Source organism: Micromesistius poutassou (genome assembly GCF_964030765.1).
Source record: "Micromesistius poutassou genome assembly, chromosome: 20".
Classification (NCBI taxonomy): Eukaryota; Metazoa; Chordata; class Actinopteri; order Gadiformes; family Gadidae; genus Micromesistius; species Micromesistius poutassou.
This window is the reverse complement of record NC_140290.1, coordinates 2,495,174-2,515,520: the sequence shown is the minus strand read 5'-3', so window position 1 is coordinate 2,515,520 and position 20,347 is coordinate 2,495,174. Positions and strand designations below refer to the sequence as shown.

At 49.5% G+C, this 20,347-nt stretch overlaps 2 protein-coding genes across 3 annotated transcripts in view; both read left to right on the top strand.

Moving 5' to 3' along the window:
• Positions 1-3,174, top strand: part of dync1li1 (dynein, cytoplasmic 1, light intermediate chain 1) — a 10,349-nt gene extending 7,175 nt beyond the window's left edge. Inside the window, exons 8-14 of one of the 2 annotated variants that reach the window (XM_084485135.1) lie at positions 1-52; positions 168-227; positions 364-408; positions 520-607; positions 836-958; positions 1,372-1,389; positions 2,635-2,735. The exon at positions 1-52 is cut by the window's left edge and continues 60 nt beyond it. In XM_084485135.1, the coding sequence (XP_084341261.1) occupies positions 1-52; positions 168-227; positions 364-408; positions 520-607; positions 836-958; positions 1,372-1,379 (376 nt within the window). In that variant the 3' untranslated portion in view covers positions 1,380-1,389; positions 2,635-2,735. Of the gene's footprint in view, positions 53-167; positions 228-363; positions 409-519; positions 608-835; positions 959-1,371; positions 1,390-2,634 lie in introns of both variants that reach the window. The other variant, XM_084485134.1, reaches the window with a different exon arrangement.
• Positions 3,175-5,469: 2,295 nt separating this feature from the next.
• On the top strand, positions 5,470-18,585 carry LOC311365483 (catenin beta-1-like). Its single transcript, XM_084485033.1, has 17 exons — positions 5,470-5,655; positions 6,900-6,946; positions 7,157-7,366; positions 7,459-7,709; positions 8,171-8,409; positions 9,400-9,601; positions 10,321-10,465; positions 10,708-10,811; positions 11,492-11,626; positions 12,220-12,423; positions 13,191-13,349; positions 13,472-13,591; positions 14,786-14,936; positions 16,199-16,320; positions 16,456-16,516; positions 16,658-16,853; positions 17,777-18,585. The coding sequence occupies exons 2-16, from the start codon at positions 6,934-6,936 to the stop codon at positions 16,846-16,848; spliced, it is 2,307 nt and encodes a 768-aa protein (XP_084341159.1). The 5' UTR covers positions 5,470-5,655; positions 6,900-6,933; the 3' UTR covers positions 16,849-16,853; positions 17,777-18,585.
• The last annotated feature ends 1,762 nt before the right edge of the window (positions 18,586-20,347 follow it).

Here is a 20,347-nt window from a genome sequence, read left to right as displayed (position 1 = left end):
TAAAGCCGACGACAACTTTGAGGAAGTAATAGTCAAGCCCGCTGTCAGAAAGGTACAGAGTACAGAATCTCAGGGCTTCATTGACATGCTATTCTTGTTACACATGGAAAGATTGGGAACTTATGATGACTGAAGGCATTGTGAATTTTTCCCACTTCTTCTCCCAGTTTGTCCATGAGAAGGAGATCCAAGCTGAAGACGACCAGGTGTTTCTGGTCAAACTGCAGGTAAGAGACGCCCGTCATATCTACTGCCTTCAGATCTACTCAACAGATGCATTCAAACAGTGTATTTTTATTGTATGTTTTCAAAACTCGACTAATCAGCTGTTTTGTGTGTGTGTGTGTGTGTACACAATTCCAGTCCTTGCTCGCTAAACAGCCTGCAGCGAGCGCAGGGCGACCAGTGGTGAGTTGTCCTCCTTTTGAACCTCGTTGAGCAGTGCCCCGTCAACGGCCTGAATGAAATGAAAGCAACAAAAATAAAACGATGTTCAATCCAATGTCATGCGGTCCTCAGGACACGACGACCAGAGCCCCCAGCGGATCGCCACGGACCAGTAACCGATCGGCAGCGGCTAACGTGGCCAACACCATGCCACAGTCAGGTAGGAAACGCCAGCGTGTGCGCACAATCGATCACACATAATGTGCACCACATGTGTAAATAAATCCATTCTCCATTTTGTTTCTCTATTCCCTCATCTCTGTCTGTGTGTGTGTGTGTGTGTGTGTGTGTGTGTGTGTGTGTGTGTGTGTGTGTGTGTGTGTGTGTGTGTGTGTGTGTGTGTGTGTGTGTGTGTGTGTGTGTGTGTGTGTGTGTGTGTGTGTCACAGGTCAGACTAGTGAGGGGGTGCTGGCCAACTTCTTCAACAGTCTGCTGACAAAGAAGGCTGGGGCCGGGGGCCCGGGGACTCCAGGCAGCGCAAACAACACGCCCGGAACCGTGCGCAAGTCAGGTGGGGAGGACACACTTTCACTCTCTCACTCACTCATTTACTCACTCACTCACTCACTCACTCATACACACAAACTTAGCCGCCTCTCCATGTTGATGATCAATTTGACGAGTCTTTCTTGTAACCTTGCCCAACGATTTTTTTTTTTCTCAATTCCATGTGTTCAGTATCAATAAATTGCATGAAATATAAAGATTCACATTCATCAGAAACCTTCCTACATCAACTCACCAACTTTTGCATTACTAAATTCCACTTGGTCACTCCCCCCCCCCCACACTGCATCTTTCCTTCATTCCATATTCTGTCTACTACTATGCTTCTTTATTTTGCATTAAGTATTTTTTTTGTTTGTTTGTTTGTTGCTTCATTTCACTCACTTTTTAATTTTCTCCACCTGTTTTTCCCTTTAGAACCCTGAGAACGATGAGGTCACTATTCCTGTTGTGTGTCCAGTCGCCACTGTGCTAACCATCATTGACACTCTCTGTTGTCCTGCATTACTTCTAACCCCCTCCATAATCTGTGTTCACGTGTGTGTGTGTGTGTATGTGTGTGTGTGTGTGCGTGCTTGCCTGTGTGTATGAATGGCTAGTCCGAGGATGCTGGCCACGTTAAGGTGTGTGAGAGAGAGTTGTTCAAAACACCCAATCGCCATCCATGTGCATTCGAGTCTGACCCCGCCCTTATTCCATACTACTAATTTCGACTCCCACATTTTCAACATCCTGGCTCCAGCTCCATTTCTGTCTACTTCATGTCATTTTTCTATTTTAATAAGTTATTTCTAAAGGAGTAACAACCATCAAATCTGCACAAACCATAGTTCACCATAGTTAAAATAGCAAGTCACATGACCTCTTAGCGGTTTTATCAGATTCAGGATTTACTATTTCACCTGAGTTTGGGTGTAGTTGAGATGTAGCGCATAGCATGTTTTCTCATCCATGAGCCCTGATTGAAATATTCATTCATTATTTAACAGTAGTACCTCTCTATTCTCTGATGTATGATGATTTCCTAATCATCATACATCAAATTCACTTAATCATTACTCATGAATCCTACACACAGCAATTTGGTTGATCCGCGTGGATACTTATAAAGTATCCATACTTAAAAATAGTTTTGATACTTAAAAATAGTAGTCCCGCTAGTTTAGATTAATGAAACGGCTCATAAAAAGAAAAGTAGAATTCTAAGACAAGGCCGGCGCCAAAGTCATAAGAACGACATCAGGGTATTGAATCTAGGAGTAGAAGAGCTGGAGGATGGATCACATTGAGCAAGACAACTGTGACCCGGTCTATTTTAAATCATTTTACCCAAACAATACAATGACCCCCATCCACCCATCAACATTCTCTCTCCATCCATGCAACGTCTCACTCTGCTCCTCTCACGTCTGGCATGGATCCCACACCCCGGTATCAACCCGTCCATTTGCAGGCATGATGCATCCGTAGCTCACGATACCTGCATCATGCATTGTGAACTTCCATGTGCATCGCTGGTTTCCATATTCATGCGTCTCGCAGGGGTGCGTGGTTGAGAGATATTTGCATGTATGCTCGGCTGCATGACATTTTTGAGACAACTTCAACTTCAACTTTCAAATCAAAGAAATCAGTGTAACTGATTTCCTGTGTCTGTGTGTCTGTGTGTCTGTGCTGCAGGTTCTAAGCTGGGCCTGAGTGACGTGCAGGCGGAGCTGGACCGCATCTCCAACCGGGACAGTGACTTGGACCTCCCCAACGCCAACGACAGCGGCGCTACAGACGGCCCGGACACATGAAGACCACACGTTCACACTTGCACACAAACACACACACACACACACACACTCACATTCGCCTCGACTCTCCCTTCTTCCCCTCCCTCACTCGGAGCATCCATCCATCTCTCCTTCTTCACTGAGACACCATGGGAAGAAGAATCAAACGGGGAACATCCTGCTTTTACCCCACCCTCATCTTTCTATCTCTCTCCCCCTCTCCCTGTACCTCACCCACTGCAGTCCTTAACGCCTAGCCTTTGCACGTTCTTCTTCCTTCTCTTTGGTTCTCCGTCCTACCGTCGGTCCTTCCACCTCCTGCTCTAGGGGTACAATTGACTGCAGCGAGGACAGAGTGTCTTCTCATCCTTGCGTCTGAATACTGTCCTTCAAGTGGTGGTGGAGGCTGGGAGAGCAGATGACGAAGGGGGAGAGAGATAGATGGAGAAGTGAGAGAGAGTGTGTGTGTGTGTGTGTGTATGGGGGGAGAGGGGGGGGGGGGGGTAAAGAACGACACTGGCAGAGAATGAGCGATGGAGGGAGATAAGTAAGTAAGCAGATAAGAAAAGATGGATTTGTGAGAGAAAGGGAAAGAGGGGTTGGGGGAAGGCGGATTAGATGAGAAGGGGGAAGGGGGGAAACATGTGGGGAGAAGACGGAGGAGAGACACTCTCATCTGTCTGCCCTGATGGTAGACGCATAGGCTGATGGCTTTTGCTTTTTGAGCTTTTTGTGTGGATGTAGGTGGTGCTTGTTTGAATGAGGGAACGACTGATGTGTGTGTGTGTGTGTGTGTGTGTGTGTGGTCTATGCAACGGTTTTATGTTATGAGGGCGGGGGCAAGGCATGCTTGGTCAGTAGTTTGGACTCAAACATTTTTTTGGAAGAGAACAAATATGCTAAACAACACTGAAACACTTTTTTTTTTTGTAGGATGTATGAATTAACAGTATTATTTGTGTGTGTGTGTGTCTGTGTGTCTGTGTGTGTGTGTGTGTGCATGTATGCATGAAAGAAAGAAAGGCGGGGAGAGGAGAAATTTACCCTTGAAGTTGCGTTGAAGTTATGAGATTCTGGTGGTCTGCATTTTCAACCAAAAACATTACTATGCTCTTAAACTTTGAACATTCACAACCGGTGTATACGCCGTCATTACAAACCAAACCATACCGTGACATGTTTCACTTTTTTTGCGATACACTACAAGGAAAAAAAAAAAAATACACAAAACTTAACCACTCCACATTTCAGGGGGGAGGGGAGGTTGGGGCTCCAACATGGGGGGGGGCGGGCATTTCACAGCTGATCTAGTTCAGGTGAACGTGGCTCTCCCCAGGCAACATCAAGACGGGACACATGGAAAAGGCACCCAGTATAGCTGAAATGTATTTGTACAGCTAGGAGTCGCTAGCATCTCAAGTCCTTAGTTACTGTGGGCTGCTTGGGGAGAGGGTTTTGGGGTGAGGTCTAGTTTAGGCAGGGGATTTGGGTGTGGGGGGGGGGGGTGTAGGTTAGGGTGGGAGTTGTCTAGGGGGGGGGGGAGGGATGGGGAGGGTCATAATGTCAGAATGTACAGTCATTGTCTCGCTGATTTGGTCCTCTTTCAGTGCCCCGTGTTGGCGTTTGTATAATCAGATCTGTTAATCAGTTCATTAAAAAGGTGTATTTATTCGGATTCAACTCCCGTGTCGTCATTCTGTTTTTCCACAACTGCTCTTGACACACACACACACACACACACACACACACACACACAGTTTCGAATGAGCCACCAACTCTGCATAAATGATATCAAGAAAGTAATTTCTTTATCCATTATCATTTAATTTCCTTATTAGTATTTTGTTCTCTGAAAAATGTTGCAGTCGGTATACAAGTTAGCTATTACATTAAGTTTTTCTTAAAACCAAAAAGTTATACTATACATAAATATTGTATATTAGTTAAAATATCCAAATGCTGTTTATGTTCTTGAACAATAGATACAATTTTATTGGTTTGTGTCAGTAAATAAAGGGAGTCTGTTACATTTGTTTTCGTTTGGTGTAGACAGAGGACATGTGAAACGGTTGCTCATAATCTCATATAAATGCATGATAATTCACCATTCCAGATGAAAAGTATGTGTTTTCTGTTCCCCTAGGTCTATTATTGTTTGGTTGTCAGCGTTATAGGTTTTAACATTAGGCTGGACAAAAGACGGAGTTTGAGGCTTGTTGAAAATGATGAAAGGGAAGGGAAAAAAAGTAGGACACATAATCGGTTAGACTTATTAAAATAAACCGTGGAAACTCATCACAAACCATTCAAATGAAAATCAAATGTGCGCTAATAAAAACGTGTAGCAATGCGCATACTTCCACATATCGTCAGAACTAGTTTTCTTCTTTTCGTGACTCACAAACATTCCATTTTCACGAACACACACAACCCCCACTGCACACCTTTTCTAACAACGAATTAGCAAACCGGTCCAAGTTCATTAAGTTAAAAAAAAAAAAACAGCAGCAGCAACAACAACAACAACACGTATCAAGTAAGCAAAATCAAACGAAATATTTTTGTCAGTTCTCAAAACGCCGAACTCAAAAAAAACTTTATATACCACAGCAGCAGCAGAAGCAGCAGCAGCGCGCCCTATATTTCCAAGGGCGGCAGAATCTTTTTTTTTTTTCCTCCCCCCCCCCTTCACTCGCCATCTTGATCGTCGCCTCACCACCAAGCAAGCGGAGCGGAGGCATCACCAGTCAGTCGTAGCGGCGCAGCAGCAGCAGCGGGTGTGGTTCGGCCTCGTACGGGTGGTGGTGGTGGTTGTTCACCTAAAGCAGTTCTCTCTCTCTTCTCTCGTTCTCTTCTCCCACTGTCCTCGTGTTCACCTACCGAGCAACGACGAAACCGAACGGAGGAGCGGCTCGACGCTTGGGTAACGATCGCATCCCTTTTTTTTTTTTTTTTTTTTTTATACACACTATCATTGTACTTTAAAATCTCCTCTCGTTTGAAAGGAACCATGTATAATCATCGTTCATGAGGAGGGTAGGGTGGTGGTAGTGGTGGTGGTAGGGGTGGTGGTGGTGGTGTCCGCGGTGTCCGCTGGGGGTTCAGTCAGACCCGGACTGGCAGCAGGTTCCGTGCGCCTGGATCTACTTTCCGTACGAGCTCGCTGGTGGTGCTAGCTACAGCCCCGGCCACAGACCTTCTGCGTGTAGGAGAGAGGGAGAGAGAGAGAGGTGGTGGTGGGGGGGGGATTTAACCGAGGAGGGCACCGCAGCGTTGTTACGCGTTCGAACCGTCTCCCTTTTCGCCGTGGTTTTAATTGTGCTTGTTGTTGCGCACCGCCCCGGGGACCGCACGTCTCCACCGCGCCGTGAGTCCATTCCTAAAAGCCCGAGTGTTTGTTTATGTTCGCTAGCTGTGGCCATGCTAACGGCTAGCTCCCCCACCCCCCCCCCCCCCCCCCCCCACCACCCTCCAAGGTAGGATAGCCAACCTGTTAGCGAACGGGTGTTTGCGTAACGTTTTACAAACGTGTACGTGTTTTTTGTGTGTGTATACGTTTTTTGTGTTGTTGTGCGGTTGTGATACACGGGGACACGTGTGTCTTAGTAGCGTTCGTCCGTCCGTCCCTGGGCCGTGGCTCTGGGTTCTTCACGGTCATGTATGTGTGTGTGTGGAGGCATGGGGAGTGATAGGATAGAGAGAGGAGGCGGAGGCAGAGTTTCTCTCACTGGAAATCCAAGCTGCGAGGTCGGTCGGAACTTGGCCGTGGTAGGGGGAGGGGAGAAGTATGCCTTTGATGTTCTGTGCCTCTCAATGGTGAATTGTGTTCACGCTGGCCTGGAAATACCCACCCTGCTCTGCTCTGCTCTGTCTGGCTGGCTGGCTGGCTGGCTTGCTTGCTTGCTGGCTGGAGGTGGAGGTTCGGCATTTCGGCATTTCCCCCCCCCTCTCCTCACACACATTTCTAAGCAAAACCCCAGCACTTCCATTCTAGGTACAGGTAGCGCTGAGGTTGGCGTGGGAGTCGAGATAGTTTTTTTTTTTGTGTGTGTGTGTGTGTGTGGAGTGGTGTTGTTTGTGTGGAGTTCTGAGTTCCTGAGAAAAAGAAAAAGAAAAAAGTGGTGCTGTGGCTTCAAACTTTCTTAACCTTTTTTTTTTTTTTTACAGATTTATTTTTGCGGGCTTAGGTCAAGCAAGAAAAATGGCTACCCAGTGTAAGTATAAACTTCAATTGTTATTAAACAAAGTTCTTACTTAAACGTACTTTAAATCTGTCTTTCCGATATTCTTTACATGTTAGATCATTCATACACAAACGTTTTTATGTTTGAATTGAATTGTGTGCTTTTTTTATAGATTTATTTTAACTCCCATGCATTCCATCCGTCTATTTCCTCCTGACGGTGTGTGTGTTTGCCGTGCAGCTGATTTGATGGAGCTGGACATGGCGATGGGGGACAGCAAGGCTGCGGTGAGCCAGTGGCAGCAGCAGTCCTACCTGGACTCTGGCATCCAGTCTGGGGTCACCACATCCGCTCCCTCCCTTAGCGGCAAGGGTAACCCAGACGTGGAGGACGACGACCCTGGCCTGTACGACTGGGAGTTCAACCCGCCCTTCACCCCCGAGGCCCCAGGTACAACGCGAGCGGCGTGCAGACGTTGGAGAGACAGAGGACGGGTCTCCCGCACGTGAAACGAACCTCAACCCGTCCATTGTTCATTGCAGACATGGAGGGCTGCGCCATGACCAGAGCCCAGCGCGTGCGCGCGGCCATGTTCCCCGAGACGCTGGAGGAGGGCGTGCAGATCCCGCCCACCCAGCTGGACGCCGCCCACCCCACGGCGGTGCAGCGCCTGGCCGAGCCGTCCCAGATGCTGAAGCACGCCGTGGTCAACCTGATCAACTACCAGGACGACGCGGAGCTGGCCACCCGCGCCATCCCCGAGCTGACCAAGCTGCTCAACGACGAGGACCAGGTACACGGCCGGCCCCTGTCCCTTTTTTAACAGGCCAACGGGATGGCCGCGACACGGAATGCCCAGAGAACGCCCAACACTTATTTATTTAGGATTTAGGAGGTCCTTTGTTCCCACAGCAATCAGGCTTTTTAATAAGAGCTGTTGATATGTTGTGACTTATGCCCTTGTTTATTTGTTTATGACTTATGATGTTGGTTGTTGTCATTTATGCTGGTGATATTGCTGTGATTGTTGTGTTCTTCCAGTGCCTATGTATGGTGCAAACCTATTTTATTGCTGTTGTAGTGTGTGTTGTACTGTGCCCTGTCTTCATCTCAGTACTGTCCTGTTGTGGTGTGTGTGTGTGGTGGCTGGTGGCAAATGAATTTCCTCTTGGGGATTAATAAAGTCAATCAATCAATCAATCAATCAACACTTCTCCAAAACATCAATACCGTTTATTTTGTTGCTTCCTCCAGGTTGTGGTGAACAAGGCGGCCGTGATGGTGCACCAGCTCTCCAAGAAGGAGGCGTCGCGCCACGCCCTGATGCGCTCCCCGCAGATGGTGTCCGCCGTGGTGCGCGCCATGCAGAACACCGGCGACGTGGAGACGGCCCGCTGCTCCGCTGGCACCCTGCACAACCTCTCCCACCACCGCGAGGGGCTCCTCGCCATCTTCAAGTCCGGCGGCATCCCCGCCCTGGTCAAGATGCTTGGGTGAGAGCCAGAGCCAGAGTGTGGGGAAATGAGTTAGAGTTAGTTGTATAGTTGTCAATGAGGAGGAGCAGCTCATAAAATCGTCTTATCTTTGCTGTTAACTTCAGTATCCCTTCACCCCCTCCTCTTTGTATAGTGCTTATACATCAGAAAGACTCTGAGGATCGGTTGGTGGTTGGTGACACGCTGCCGTAGTGACCGACTCAAGAGAGTTGGGGCTAGGACCAACAACTAACAAATGTTAACTTAAGAACGTTTGTAGGGGTGTGCTCTTCTGGTGGGCCCACGCGTGTGAGTGACGTCTTAAGGGCTCAGCGTAAACGTACTTTAACCGGGACTAATGGAAACCTATTTTTGCTACATCTCACAGGTTTCAAAAAAAAAATAAACGTCCCTCCCATAAATTGCAAATGGGTTACATTATATTTATTTAGGGCATTTAGCAGACGGTTTTATCCAAAGCGACTTACAATAAGTACATTTGTCATAAGAAAGTGGAATAGTATATCGCCCTCAAACGCTAAGGCACACTGGTATGCAACTAGTTTAATTAATCCGTGTTCCGATGAACAGATTCTGGATGAGGACTGCCGGGACCAGATTTATGGGGCTTTTCATTAGGCAGAGAATTCAATGGTCTGGAAGTTTGCCTACAGATTCTATTGCATGTAGTCTTTTTTTTGGGGGGGGGGGCTTGCAAAGTCTGTATTTGCTGTTGAATGAAAAATAATTGTCATATTTTGTGGCGTGAAATGTTTCACGGCTGAGTCTGCAGTTTATACGTCTGCTGTGATGTAAATAGCAACAATCAGAGAAGAAGTGCTTCTAAGCTATATTCCAGCAGAAAAACAGTCTGTGTGAGTGGGCTGCCTGTCACTATTTTCTCGTCCCTGAGCTATTGTTTTCTTGTCCCCATCTTCTGGCACCGTGATCCGTCATTATCCGTACATCCGTTTGCTTACGCGGCTCTTCCTCCCTCGTGTCGCGTAGCTCACCGGTGGACAGCGTCCTGTTCTACGCCATCACCACCCTCCACAACCTCCTGCTCCACCAGGAGGGGGCCAAGATGGCCGTGCGTCTGGCCGGCGGCCTGCAGAAGATGGTGGCCCTGCTGGCCAACACCAACGTCAAGTTCCTGGCCATCACAACCGACTGCCTGCAGATCCTAGCATATGGCAACCAGGAGAGCAAGGTAATGTGAAAATATTAACGTGTTTTGCGTTAAAGGAGAACTCCTGCGGTTTTTAAACCCCGTTCTCGTTATGCTGAGGGTCACCCCTTTGTTGAGGTGAAGTCAAAAAACAGACGAAAATTGATTCGACCAAAGCCAGAGATCTGCACTGGCTGCCAGCGCTACGGAATCGCTACAAGGCTAACCTATGGGGGCAAGCGCTTTAGCCGCTTTTTTTTTTTTTTAGTAAGGGCTTTCTGGCTTTATGTCCACGGGGTAATCTGCGGTGAGTGTTTACCTGCAAAAACACAAAGTTGATACTGTTTCGCCGCACTGTTTGAGTTAAACGAGCACGGTGGTGTCTCGTAAGGAACCAACTCGTGGTACGCAGGTCTTGGAATGGTTTTCTGAACGTGTTTAGAAGCTCCAAAAGCGGATAAAGTGCTTGCCCCCATAGGTTAGCGTTATAGCTATTCCGTAGCGCCGGCAGCCAGTGCAGATCTCTGGCTCTGGTCGAATCAATTTTCGTCTTTTTTTTTTTACTTCCCTCAACATGGGGTGAACCTCAGGAAAACAATAATGGGGTTAAAAATCCCATTCTCCTTTTTTAAGAGGCTGTGATTTGAGGAGGAGTTAGATTTTCTGAAACATTTTTATTGCACTCCTTTTTAATGTTGCCGTTCAAACTAAATAAACATCTACTTCCTAGGTCTAATTCAAAATCTGTCATTTTAATTTAGCTGATCATCCTGGCCAGTGGTGGCCCCCAGGCCTTGGTGAACATCATGAGGACCTTCACCTATGAGAAGCTGCTGTGGACCACCAGCAGAGTGCTCAAGGTGCTGTCCGTCTGCTCCAGCAACAAGCCGGCCATCGTAGAAGCCGGTATGTACCCACAAGGTCGGCGTCGCCCAGTGAGAAAAGTCACGCCTAGTGGCGGAGCAGTAGGTTAACATGGAGAGCAATGGAGTCAACTGTGTGTGTGTGTGTGTGTGTGTGTGTGTGTGTGTGTGTGTGTGTGTGTGTGTGTGTGTGTGTGTGTGTGTGTGTGTGTGTGTGTGTGTGTGTGTGTGTGTGTGTGTGTGTGTGTGTGTGTGTGTGTGTGTGTGCGCGTGCGCTTGTCGTAGGAGGCATGCAAGCCCTGGGCCTCCACCTGACCGACCCGAGCCAGCGTCTGGTCCAGAACTGCCTGTGGACCCTCCGAAACTTGTCAGATGCGGCTACCAAACAGGTAACCAAACACGCACCGTACACCAAAGTCCAACACTTTAAATGCACTCAATCCATTCACTACGGTTGAATGAAATCACATTTATATATAGAGCTTTTCAAGTCCCCCAAAGCGCTTTACAGTGAGGGGGGGACCTCACTAACCACCACCAATGTGTAGCACCCACATGGGTGATGCACGGCAGCCAATCGGTGCCAGAAAGCTCACCACACACCAGCTTGGGGTGGAGAGTGAGGGGAATTAATGAATCAGCCAATTATATATATATATATATATATATAGGGGGATGATTAGGGGGGCCAGATTGACTGAGCCTGGTTGGGCGGTTTTATTCCCAGGACACCGGGGGGATCCCGTACTCTTTGCCATAAGTGCCCTGGGATCTTTATGACCTCAGTGAGTCAGGACCTCGGTTTTTTTACGCTGCACTGGGCCATCGGGGTGTGAAGTGATCGGTCGATGTTGGCCACCCACCGATCACCACTTCCAGCAGCAACTCAAGTGTTCCCAGTTGGTCTCCCATCCATGTACTACTAACCAAGCCCGCACCTGCTCAGTGTCAGAGATTCAGCTACGGCCGGGGCTCCAATCGGTCTGGCTACGGTTGAAATGTATTTTTCTTTCGTTTGTCGTCGGGTCGTCTGGCCTCACCGTGTACCCCTCTGTTGTCTCTTCTGCAGGAGGGCATGGAGGGTCTGCTCGGGACCCTGGTGCAGCTGCTGGGCAGCGATGACATCAACGTGGTGACGTGTGCCGCGGGCATCCTCTCCAACCTCACATGCAACAACTACAGCAACAAGCTCATGGTCTGCCAGGTAGGGCCCGGGAGACACGACCGCGCGCGCGCACGTGTGTGCGCACGGGAAAGGAATGGGCTCTCATGCAAGAAAAGGGGGAGAGGTGTAATGAATGACATTGTGCTTATTTCTAAAAACATCTACAAATTGTTTAAATGTTAGAGTTGTTCAAAGCACTTGATCACACTAATGGAAGCGGTTGGATTCAGGGCCCGCTCACACTAGGCCGTCTGTACCGTGTGCCCGAGTATGTTTTCCCCCTAAAGTCTAGACCGTTTGGCTGGTGTGAGCACGCCATCCGTGCTCAAGTACAGCTCAACTCCGTGGCCTCAGTTCACTTCAGAGAGGTGTGCTCAGGCCACGCTACAGACGCTAATGAGCCGACACGCACACGCACGGATACACAACCTGTATGTACAAGAGGCCACCGTACTCAGGCCCAGTGGAGATTGCCCTAGTGTGAGCACAGGCCAGCGCCACAGTGGGGGGGGCAGTCGTACTTGAGTACGGTACAGGGACACTTTGCCTAGTGTGAGTGCGCCCTCAAAGTCCTGAAATGTGGAGAGCCTCTACTCACTCACTTCACGGAGTGTCTCCTCACCCTCTGCCAGGTGGGGGGCATCGAGGCCCTGGTCCGCACCGTCCTGAGAGCCGGCGACCGGGAAGACATCACCGAGCCGGCCGTCTGCGCTCTGCGTCACCTGACCTCCCGCCACCAGGACGCCGAGATGGCCCAGAATGCAGTGCGCCTCCACTACGGCCTGCCTGTGGTGGTCAAGCTGCTGCACCCTCCCTCCCACTGGCCGCTCATCAAGGTACACTCGGATCAACCCTTTTTAACAAGAGTCCTGCGCCATGGACTAGAACGACAGCCTAGTGTACTGTAACCATTTGGCTGGTGTATTTCAGATGCATATTAACCTCAAGAGGACCCCGATATGGGCCAAAAGCAAAGATAAAGACATTTAATCACGTGACACACTCCTCTAAATCATGCATTTTCAACTTTAGTCTATCATAACCATTGTTGGGTAAATTGAAACACTACTTCCCAGCCTAAACAAAATAATAAGCAGTTATTTCGGATCTTGCACGTGCTCGGAAAACCGCCTCCACCGATTCCAACAGTCCAAACTACATACCAGAATCTCAGAATTAGAGGCACCAGCAAGGTCAAACCAGCGCTTTTTTCTAGTCTGAGCCACAAATTATGTCTTGCCCAATTATGTCTTGTGTTTTATCGCATAAAACCATCATAACCAGATAATCCAATTCCTGGGCTGGGTCAATCAATATATATATATATACACTAGCTAAGAGGCTTTCACAGGAAATGTGTATCGGCTTCAGTCAGAACAGTCCGTCACCACCTGGTGGCCGTATGGTGTAACTGCCACGCTTTTGCTTGGTGTCATTAAATTCTATGCTGTGTTTTAGCTTCATTCCCTCTGACCCTCTACGTTGTGACGAGTATCAAACCGCCTAGCCACTCCTCATTCCCGCAGGCCTTGTTTCTAATCTTCTAGTCATCATTGACCAAAAAAAAAACAACAACATTCCCGTCTCTCTCCTCCACCTCCAGGCGACCGTCGGTCTGATCCGTAACCTGGCCCTGTGCCCGGCCAATCACAGCGCTCTGCGCGAGCAGGGCGCCATCCCCCGCCTGGTCCAGCTGCTGGTCCGAGCCCACCAGGACACCCAGAGACGCACCAGCATGGGAGGAAACCAGCAGCAGTTTGTGGTGCGCCAACAAATCCCCCCCCCCCCCCAAAACGCGCGCCACACGAGCACTGCCCCGCCCCGGCCGGCCCCCCCCTGGTGGTACTCGCTCTGTTCCTCACTCTCTCTGTCTGTCCACCGCAGGAGGGCGTGCGCATGGAGGAGATCGTGGAGGGGTGCACGGGGGCGCTCCACATCCTGGCCCGGGACGTGCACAACAGAATCGTCATCAGAGGACTCAACACCATTCCACTCTTTGTCCAGGTACACCACCACCGCGACACGTTACTGTCGTCGTCTTCGTACGTTTCTGCGCTGTTCAGGGTCCAAAGGTTTGGCTTTACTTGTCGCGGAATGTTGTGGGCGGGCAGATTATATTGATTGATTCAATTGATAATTTACGTAATGGAATGTTCTCTGCAGGCTCATCGAGTGCAATGCGTTGTTGATGGAAAGAAACGTATTTGTTTCAAACGGAAAAAATTGAAACGGCATATATTGGTGCAATGACGTCGCCGTCCCTTACTGAAATAGATTTTTAAATTCCAATTGATGTGCGTTTGAATGCACATCAAATGAATGAATCCCCCTCCTGTCCTCCCCCTCCTCCTGTCCTCCTCCTGTCCTCCTCCCCCTCCTCCTCCTGTCCTCCTCCTCCTGTCCTCCCCCTCCTGTCCTCCCCCTCCTCCTGTCCTCCTGTCCTCCCCCTCCTGTCCTCCCCCTCCTCCTGTCCTCCTGTCCTCCTCCTCCTGTCCTCCTCCTCCTGTCCTCCTGTCCTCCTCCTCCTGTCCTCCTCCTCCTGTCCTCCTCCTCCTGTCCTCCTCCTGTCCTCCTCCTCCTGTCCTCCTCCTCCTCCTGTCCTCCTCCTGTCCTCCTCCCCCTCCTGTCGTCCTCCCCCTCCTGTACTCCTCCCCCTCCTGTCCTCCCCCTCCTGTCCTCCTCCCACTGTCCTCCTCCTCCCCCTGTCCTCCTCCTCCTGTCCTCCTCCTCCTCCCCCTCCTGTCCTCCTCCTCCTCCTCCTCCTCCTGTCCTCCTCCTGTCCTCCTCCTCCCCCTCCTGTCCTCCTCCTGTCCTCCCCCTCCTCCTCCTCCTGTCCTCCCCCTCCTCCTCCTCCTCCTCCTGTCCTCCCCCTCCTGTCCTCCTCCCCCTCCTCCTCCTCCTCCTCCTGTCCTCCCCCTCCTCCTCCTCCTGTCCTCCTCCTCCTGTCCTCCCCCTCCTGTCCTCCCCCTCCTGTCCTCCCCCTCCTGTCCTCCTGTCCTCCTCCTGTCCTCCTCCCCCTCCTGTCCTCCTCCTCCTGTCCTCCTCCTCCTCCTGTCCTCCTCCTCCTTCTGTCCTCCTCCCCCTCCTGTCCTCCTCCTCCTCCTGTCCTCCTCCTGTCCTCCTCCCCCTCCTGTCCTCCTCCTCTCCCTCCTGTCCTCCTCCTCCTCCTGTCCTCCCCCTCCTCCCCCTCCTGTCCAGCTGCTGTACTCCCCGGTGGAGAACATCCAGCGCGTGGCGGCCGGCGTGCTGTGTGAGCTGGCCCAGGACAAGGAGGCGGCCGAGGCCATCGAGGCCGAGGGCGCCACCGCCCCGCTCACGGAGCTGCTGCACTCCCGCAACGAGGGCGTCGGTGGGTAGACAGACACACACAGACACACACAGACACACACAGACAGACACAGACACACACAGACAGACACAGACAGACACCGAACCGAAGGGCTCATCGCCTCGCTGGAACTGTCTTCAAAGATTGTCTTTAATATTTTGTATTAAAGACAATTTAATTTAATTTTAAGAGTCAGACAGACAGGCAGACACAGACAGACAGGCAGACAGAGACAGACAGGCAGACAGAGACAGACAGGCAGACAGAGACAGGCAGACACAGACAGACAGGCAGACACAGACAGGCAGAGACAGACACAGACAGACAGGCAGACACAGACAGGCAGACACAGACAGACAGGCAGACACAGACAGGCAGAGACAGACAGACAGACACAGACAGACAGGCAGACACAGACAGGCAGACACAGACAGACAGACAGACAGACAGACAGACAGACAGACAGACAGACAGACAGACACCGAACCGAAGGGCTCATCGCCTCGCTGGAACTGTCTTCAAAGATTGTCTTTAATATTTTGCATTAAAGACGATCTTTAATGAATAAAAAATAAACCCCTGTGTGGGTTGAGTCTCTCAAAGACGGTCTCCCTGTACATGGTCCTGCTTAACATGCTGCTTATTACTTATAGAAGCAAGCAATCAATCGATGCAAAATATTGCATATTCTCTGTATTAACGGTCTGTTATTCATAGCATCTGTCCGTTATTCTACCCTGGAAATCCAGAGTTCTCGTGAGAGCACAATTTGAATTTCTGGTCACTCTGGGAACGAGCGATATGCTCCTCTCCCAGCACATTAACCAATCAATCTGTGTATCTGATAGAGGGCGGGGCCAAAAGCGTTGCTGTTTTACCGATCGTATACGTCAAGTCTTATCTATTGGTTAGCTCCGCTGGTCTGGATACGCCACCCCTTACGTATTCTTCTGATTGGTCGTAGTGTTATCCAATTACGTGCAGTGATATTTTCAAACGCACGCTTGGGGGCCGGCCCCTCGAGTCGGGCCGTTCTCATCACTCGTTGCCAGACCCTACAGCTCTCTAGGTGTGGCTCTGGATCTCCAGGCTACCGTTATTCAGTAATAACTGCAGAAAGTGTATTCAACAAAGCTATAATAAATATTTTGTGTTGCATGATGTTGTTTATGAGGATTAAGCATGTTTTGACAAGCTTGTGTATATAACCAATATACTTCTCTGTTGGAGATGATGATGATGATGACGATGATGATGATGATGATGAGTTGTCTCCCCTGTAGCCACCTACGCTGCGGCTGTCCTGTTCCGCATGTCTGAGGACAAGCCCCAGGACTACAAGAAACGCTTGTCGGTGGAGCTGACCAGCTCCCTGTTCAGAACCGAGCCCATGGCCTGGAACGAGGTCAGCACACGCACGCACACACACACACGCACGCACGCACACCCCTCTCGCTGACTCTCAGCCCCCAAAGGTGTGGAAGAACAATGGACGACTTATAACCTTGTGCTCCGTCTCCCCCCCCCCCCCCCCCCCCAGACTGGAGACCTGGGTCTGGATATGGGGTCCCAGGGAGACCCCCTGGCCTACCGGCAGGATGGTGAGTGTCGGTTGTGAAGCGGTTCTGTGGGTGGATTGATGTAGTGGTGAGGGGCTCCACGGGGGGGAATGTAGAAGGAGAGGGAGAGGGAGAGAGAGAGGTTCAGTGTCTGACTCTGTGCTCCTCCTCCGGGTCGGCCAGACGGCGCCTACAGGGCGTACCCGGCGGCCTACGGGCAGGACTCCCTGCTGGACCCCATGATGGAGGGAGCGGACTACCACGCGGACGCCCTGCCCGACCTGGGCCACCACACGGACCCGCTGCCCGACCTGGGCCACACCCAGGACCTGATGGACAGCAGCCAGCTGGCCTGGTTCGACACCGACCTGTAGGACGGGTGAGGACGACGCCGCTCGCAGCATTACTAACTAACCGCGCCGGGTTGTTTAACCCCTGATCCCCGCGTTTCAATCAGATCCATCCCACGCATTGTTTTAAACCTAGTGACCGTCTGCATGTGACGCCGACAGCAGCGAGCGCATTGCGCCACACAAAGTGATGAGTAGCGAGTTTGCCCGTGGCCACGGGTCATTAGACAAGTCTTTAAGTGTGATTACAGGACCTTTCAGACCTCCTATTAAAAGACATTCTATCACCAAATAGCGTGTAAGTAAGCGATTCTCACTAGACATGGGAAAAATGATTATTTTGAAAGAATCAGTTCTTTCAGTTCCCTTCACTGTCACAAATCGTTTGTTTGATTCGTTCGTTCAGTTTGTTAAGTCATATGGTCAGTTACGTAATTTGGCAGGGCATCTCAGGTGTCTGGCCTCACCGCTTTGCCTATAAATATGAGGTACGCCCGCAAATGGAGCCTTTAAAAACCACCAGAAGGTCTCAGACGGTGACGGTGCTCGGGGAAAACAGCTAATTTCTGTAGCATTAGCCTACGACGCCGCCCGAGCATCACACGTGTGGTTTGAGAACGTTTTAGACTCAATAAAAATGAAGTCGAGGGGAGACGAAGACGTTTGTATCTTTTATTTACCATATTGATTGAGTGACCATATTTTTATTTTATGTAAAAAAAAAAAAAAAGGAATCAGTTGTCGTCTTTTTGGGAATCAGTTCTCGTCGTTCACCTTCGGGATTCGTTCGTTCTGACCGAATCGTTCGCGAATCGCCCATGCCTAAATCTCACGCAACGGCAGGTAGCACCGGGTTGTGTTGAAGCGCTGCCGAGCCGCTGTGGCGCCGCAGCCGTTGGAACCGAAGTAGTGAACTGCTCCTAATTCTGCTCCCTGTGTTTCTCCTCCCCAGCTGTATCAAAGGGAACCTGTGTTTTGGGGGCGGGGGCTGCGGTGAGTGGAAGGTAAACGGCAGAGAGGGAGGAAGGGAGTGAGGGAGGGGGGGGATCGTGGGAAGTGCCTGACTCGGGACTACACAGGGGTGGAGATGGTTGCCACAGGAATGTCGCTAGAAAGTCTGAAATGTGGGGGGGGAAAGAGAGATGAAAGCGAAGGTGTTGGTGAGAGACGTGGAAAAACACACACATGCGCGCACACACACACACACACACACACACACACACACACACACACACACACACACACACACACACACACACACACACACACACACACACACACACACACACACACACACACACACACACACACACACACACACACACACACACAGCGGGAGACCTATGGCACGGCTTGCCAAAATGAGGAGAGCACACGCGATGGATCGTTAAGATGGAATCACTCATGTTTTAGCCTTGCCTGTATTCTCGGCTGTTTCGTTCCATTCTTTTTTCTATTTTTTCTATTTCTTTTGTATTACTCATTCTCTTTTTATGGTACTGACCCCGGCTTTGCATCGGAGCTCAACACCATCGTCATGTTTCTCTCGATTTTTTTTTTTTGCCAATCATTTGTAATCTTTCTTTCTTTCTTTTTTTTTCTTTCTTTTTTTAAAATCGTACGTTATATGTAGTGTTAAGTTATAGTGATATTATACAATGTTCCTTTTGGTTGAGACCGAAACGTGTAGAACACTAATAATCAATCGAATCGTATTCTGACTTTAAAGTGTAACATTGTGTAGTTTTTTTTGTTTTTTTTTATAATCAACAATGAAATTATGCATTCTTAATGTATGCTTGTTACAGCATACCCTGAGTGTCACTGCGGTTGTAAAAGGGGTTTCCTGGGGAGGATATGGCGGGAGGGGTGGGGGGCGGGGGGGGGGGGGGGGGGTGAACCTAGAGACAAGTGTTTTATATACAGTATCCCTGGTAGGTCAATAACTATTTTGTATGCTATCATTGGATGTCAAATAGAGAATACCTTTTATCGCCAGCATCGGCCGGCCCAGAAAACCCAAGTTTAACGTGGCGTCCTTTGAGGCGAGGTCGATGAACCAGTTAGTCCTTCAGTGCTTATTTTGGAGACAAGGTTGTGACACACCAGAACAATAAAGTGGCATTTTATTTCACGTCGTTTCCTGTCTTCATTTATATATAAAAATGGGTGCTCAAATGTTTCCTTCAAGCTGAAGGGGAATTTTAAATGTTGAATCATGGGGAAACAAATCAGTTATGTGCTGTGTCTTATAATAAAACCTAAAGGGGTAATGTTTATTAAATATTATACGAGAGATCACGGTACTGCATGAACGCAATAGATGAAGAGTTTGCGCAGCACTGGTGGTACTTCAAACAGGTCATTATTGCCGTCCTAGGGTTGTTTTTCAGCTCTAACTTCTTGCAGAGGACATGCCCACGCCCATGCTGGCCGTCCTTCAGTGGCTCTGGGCTTAAGAGATGTAAATCCAACGTTATCTCTGGACCCCTCAATGGTCCTGTTAACTACTGCTGTACGGCTCTGGGTGTCGCCCCCCCCCCCCCCCCCCCCCCCGCCTTGCGGATTGTATGACCATGTTCTGGTTTATTATGCTCCTCAGCCTTTGCATTCATGTGGTGATTTTGAGGTATTGGTTGTCCCTTGTTTTGAGAGACGTCCCGCTTGCATTGAATTCAAGGTTTACTTAATATTTCATGTTTACAGAACATTAAGTGCAATTTTTATCAAAATGTGTTTTTTTTAATTTTACATAGAAGTCCATGGATTTATATATCTTAAAAAGGGAGATCAGTGAGTTTGAAGAATAGACAACATTGTGAAATGGGTCCATTTTTGTTCATGCAGCAATCTTCCTCTTCAAGGTTCTGGGCCGCAGGTCCCACAGTCTGTGGTCCACCTGGTTTCACATGGTGTAGGGTCACCTTTTATCTGACCCTCTCTGGGCAATGTCCCACTGACCCGTGGTTCCAGCGTGGCCTGCCCTTTGTCATCACCAGTGCCTTGGGACCCACCAGCCCGCTGCTCCACTTTAATGGCGTTGTGTCAGAGGATCATGTGGTTGCAAAGTCATTTTAAGCGGGCTAGTTTCATTACCAGGGTTAAGGTGAGCGTCATGCACTGAACGTCCGGTACATGTACCCCCTGTGGTGTTGAGTGGAGCTTCACTTCCCTCTAAAAGCATTTTTTCTTTTTAAAGAAACCGACACTCAATCCATACCATTTACTTTGAAAACACTTGAGCATGCTGACTTTAGCAACATCGAAAACATATCGCCACTAGCACCCTCACCCTCCACCCTCACCAGTCTGGATTCTGGGCAGCCCACTCCACTCCACTGAGACCGCCCTCCTTGCCTTCACAGACTGAAGCTTCCCACGTACAGCAACTTAAACACTTAAAACAACCTGGTTCTCCCCCACCCACTTATATAAAAGGAAGCAGCATAGAGGTGGTGGACCATTATAAATATCTGGGAACTGTGATTGACAACAAACTGAAATTTGACATAAACACTGATGC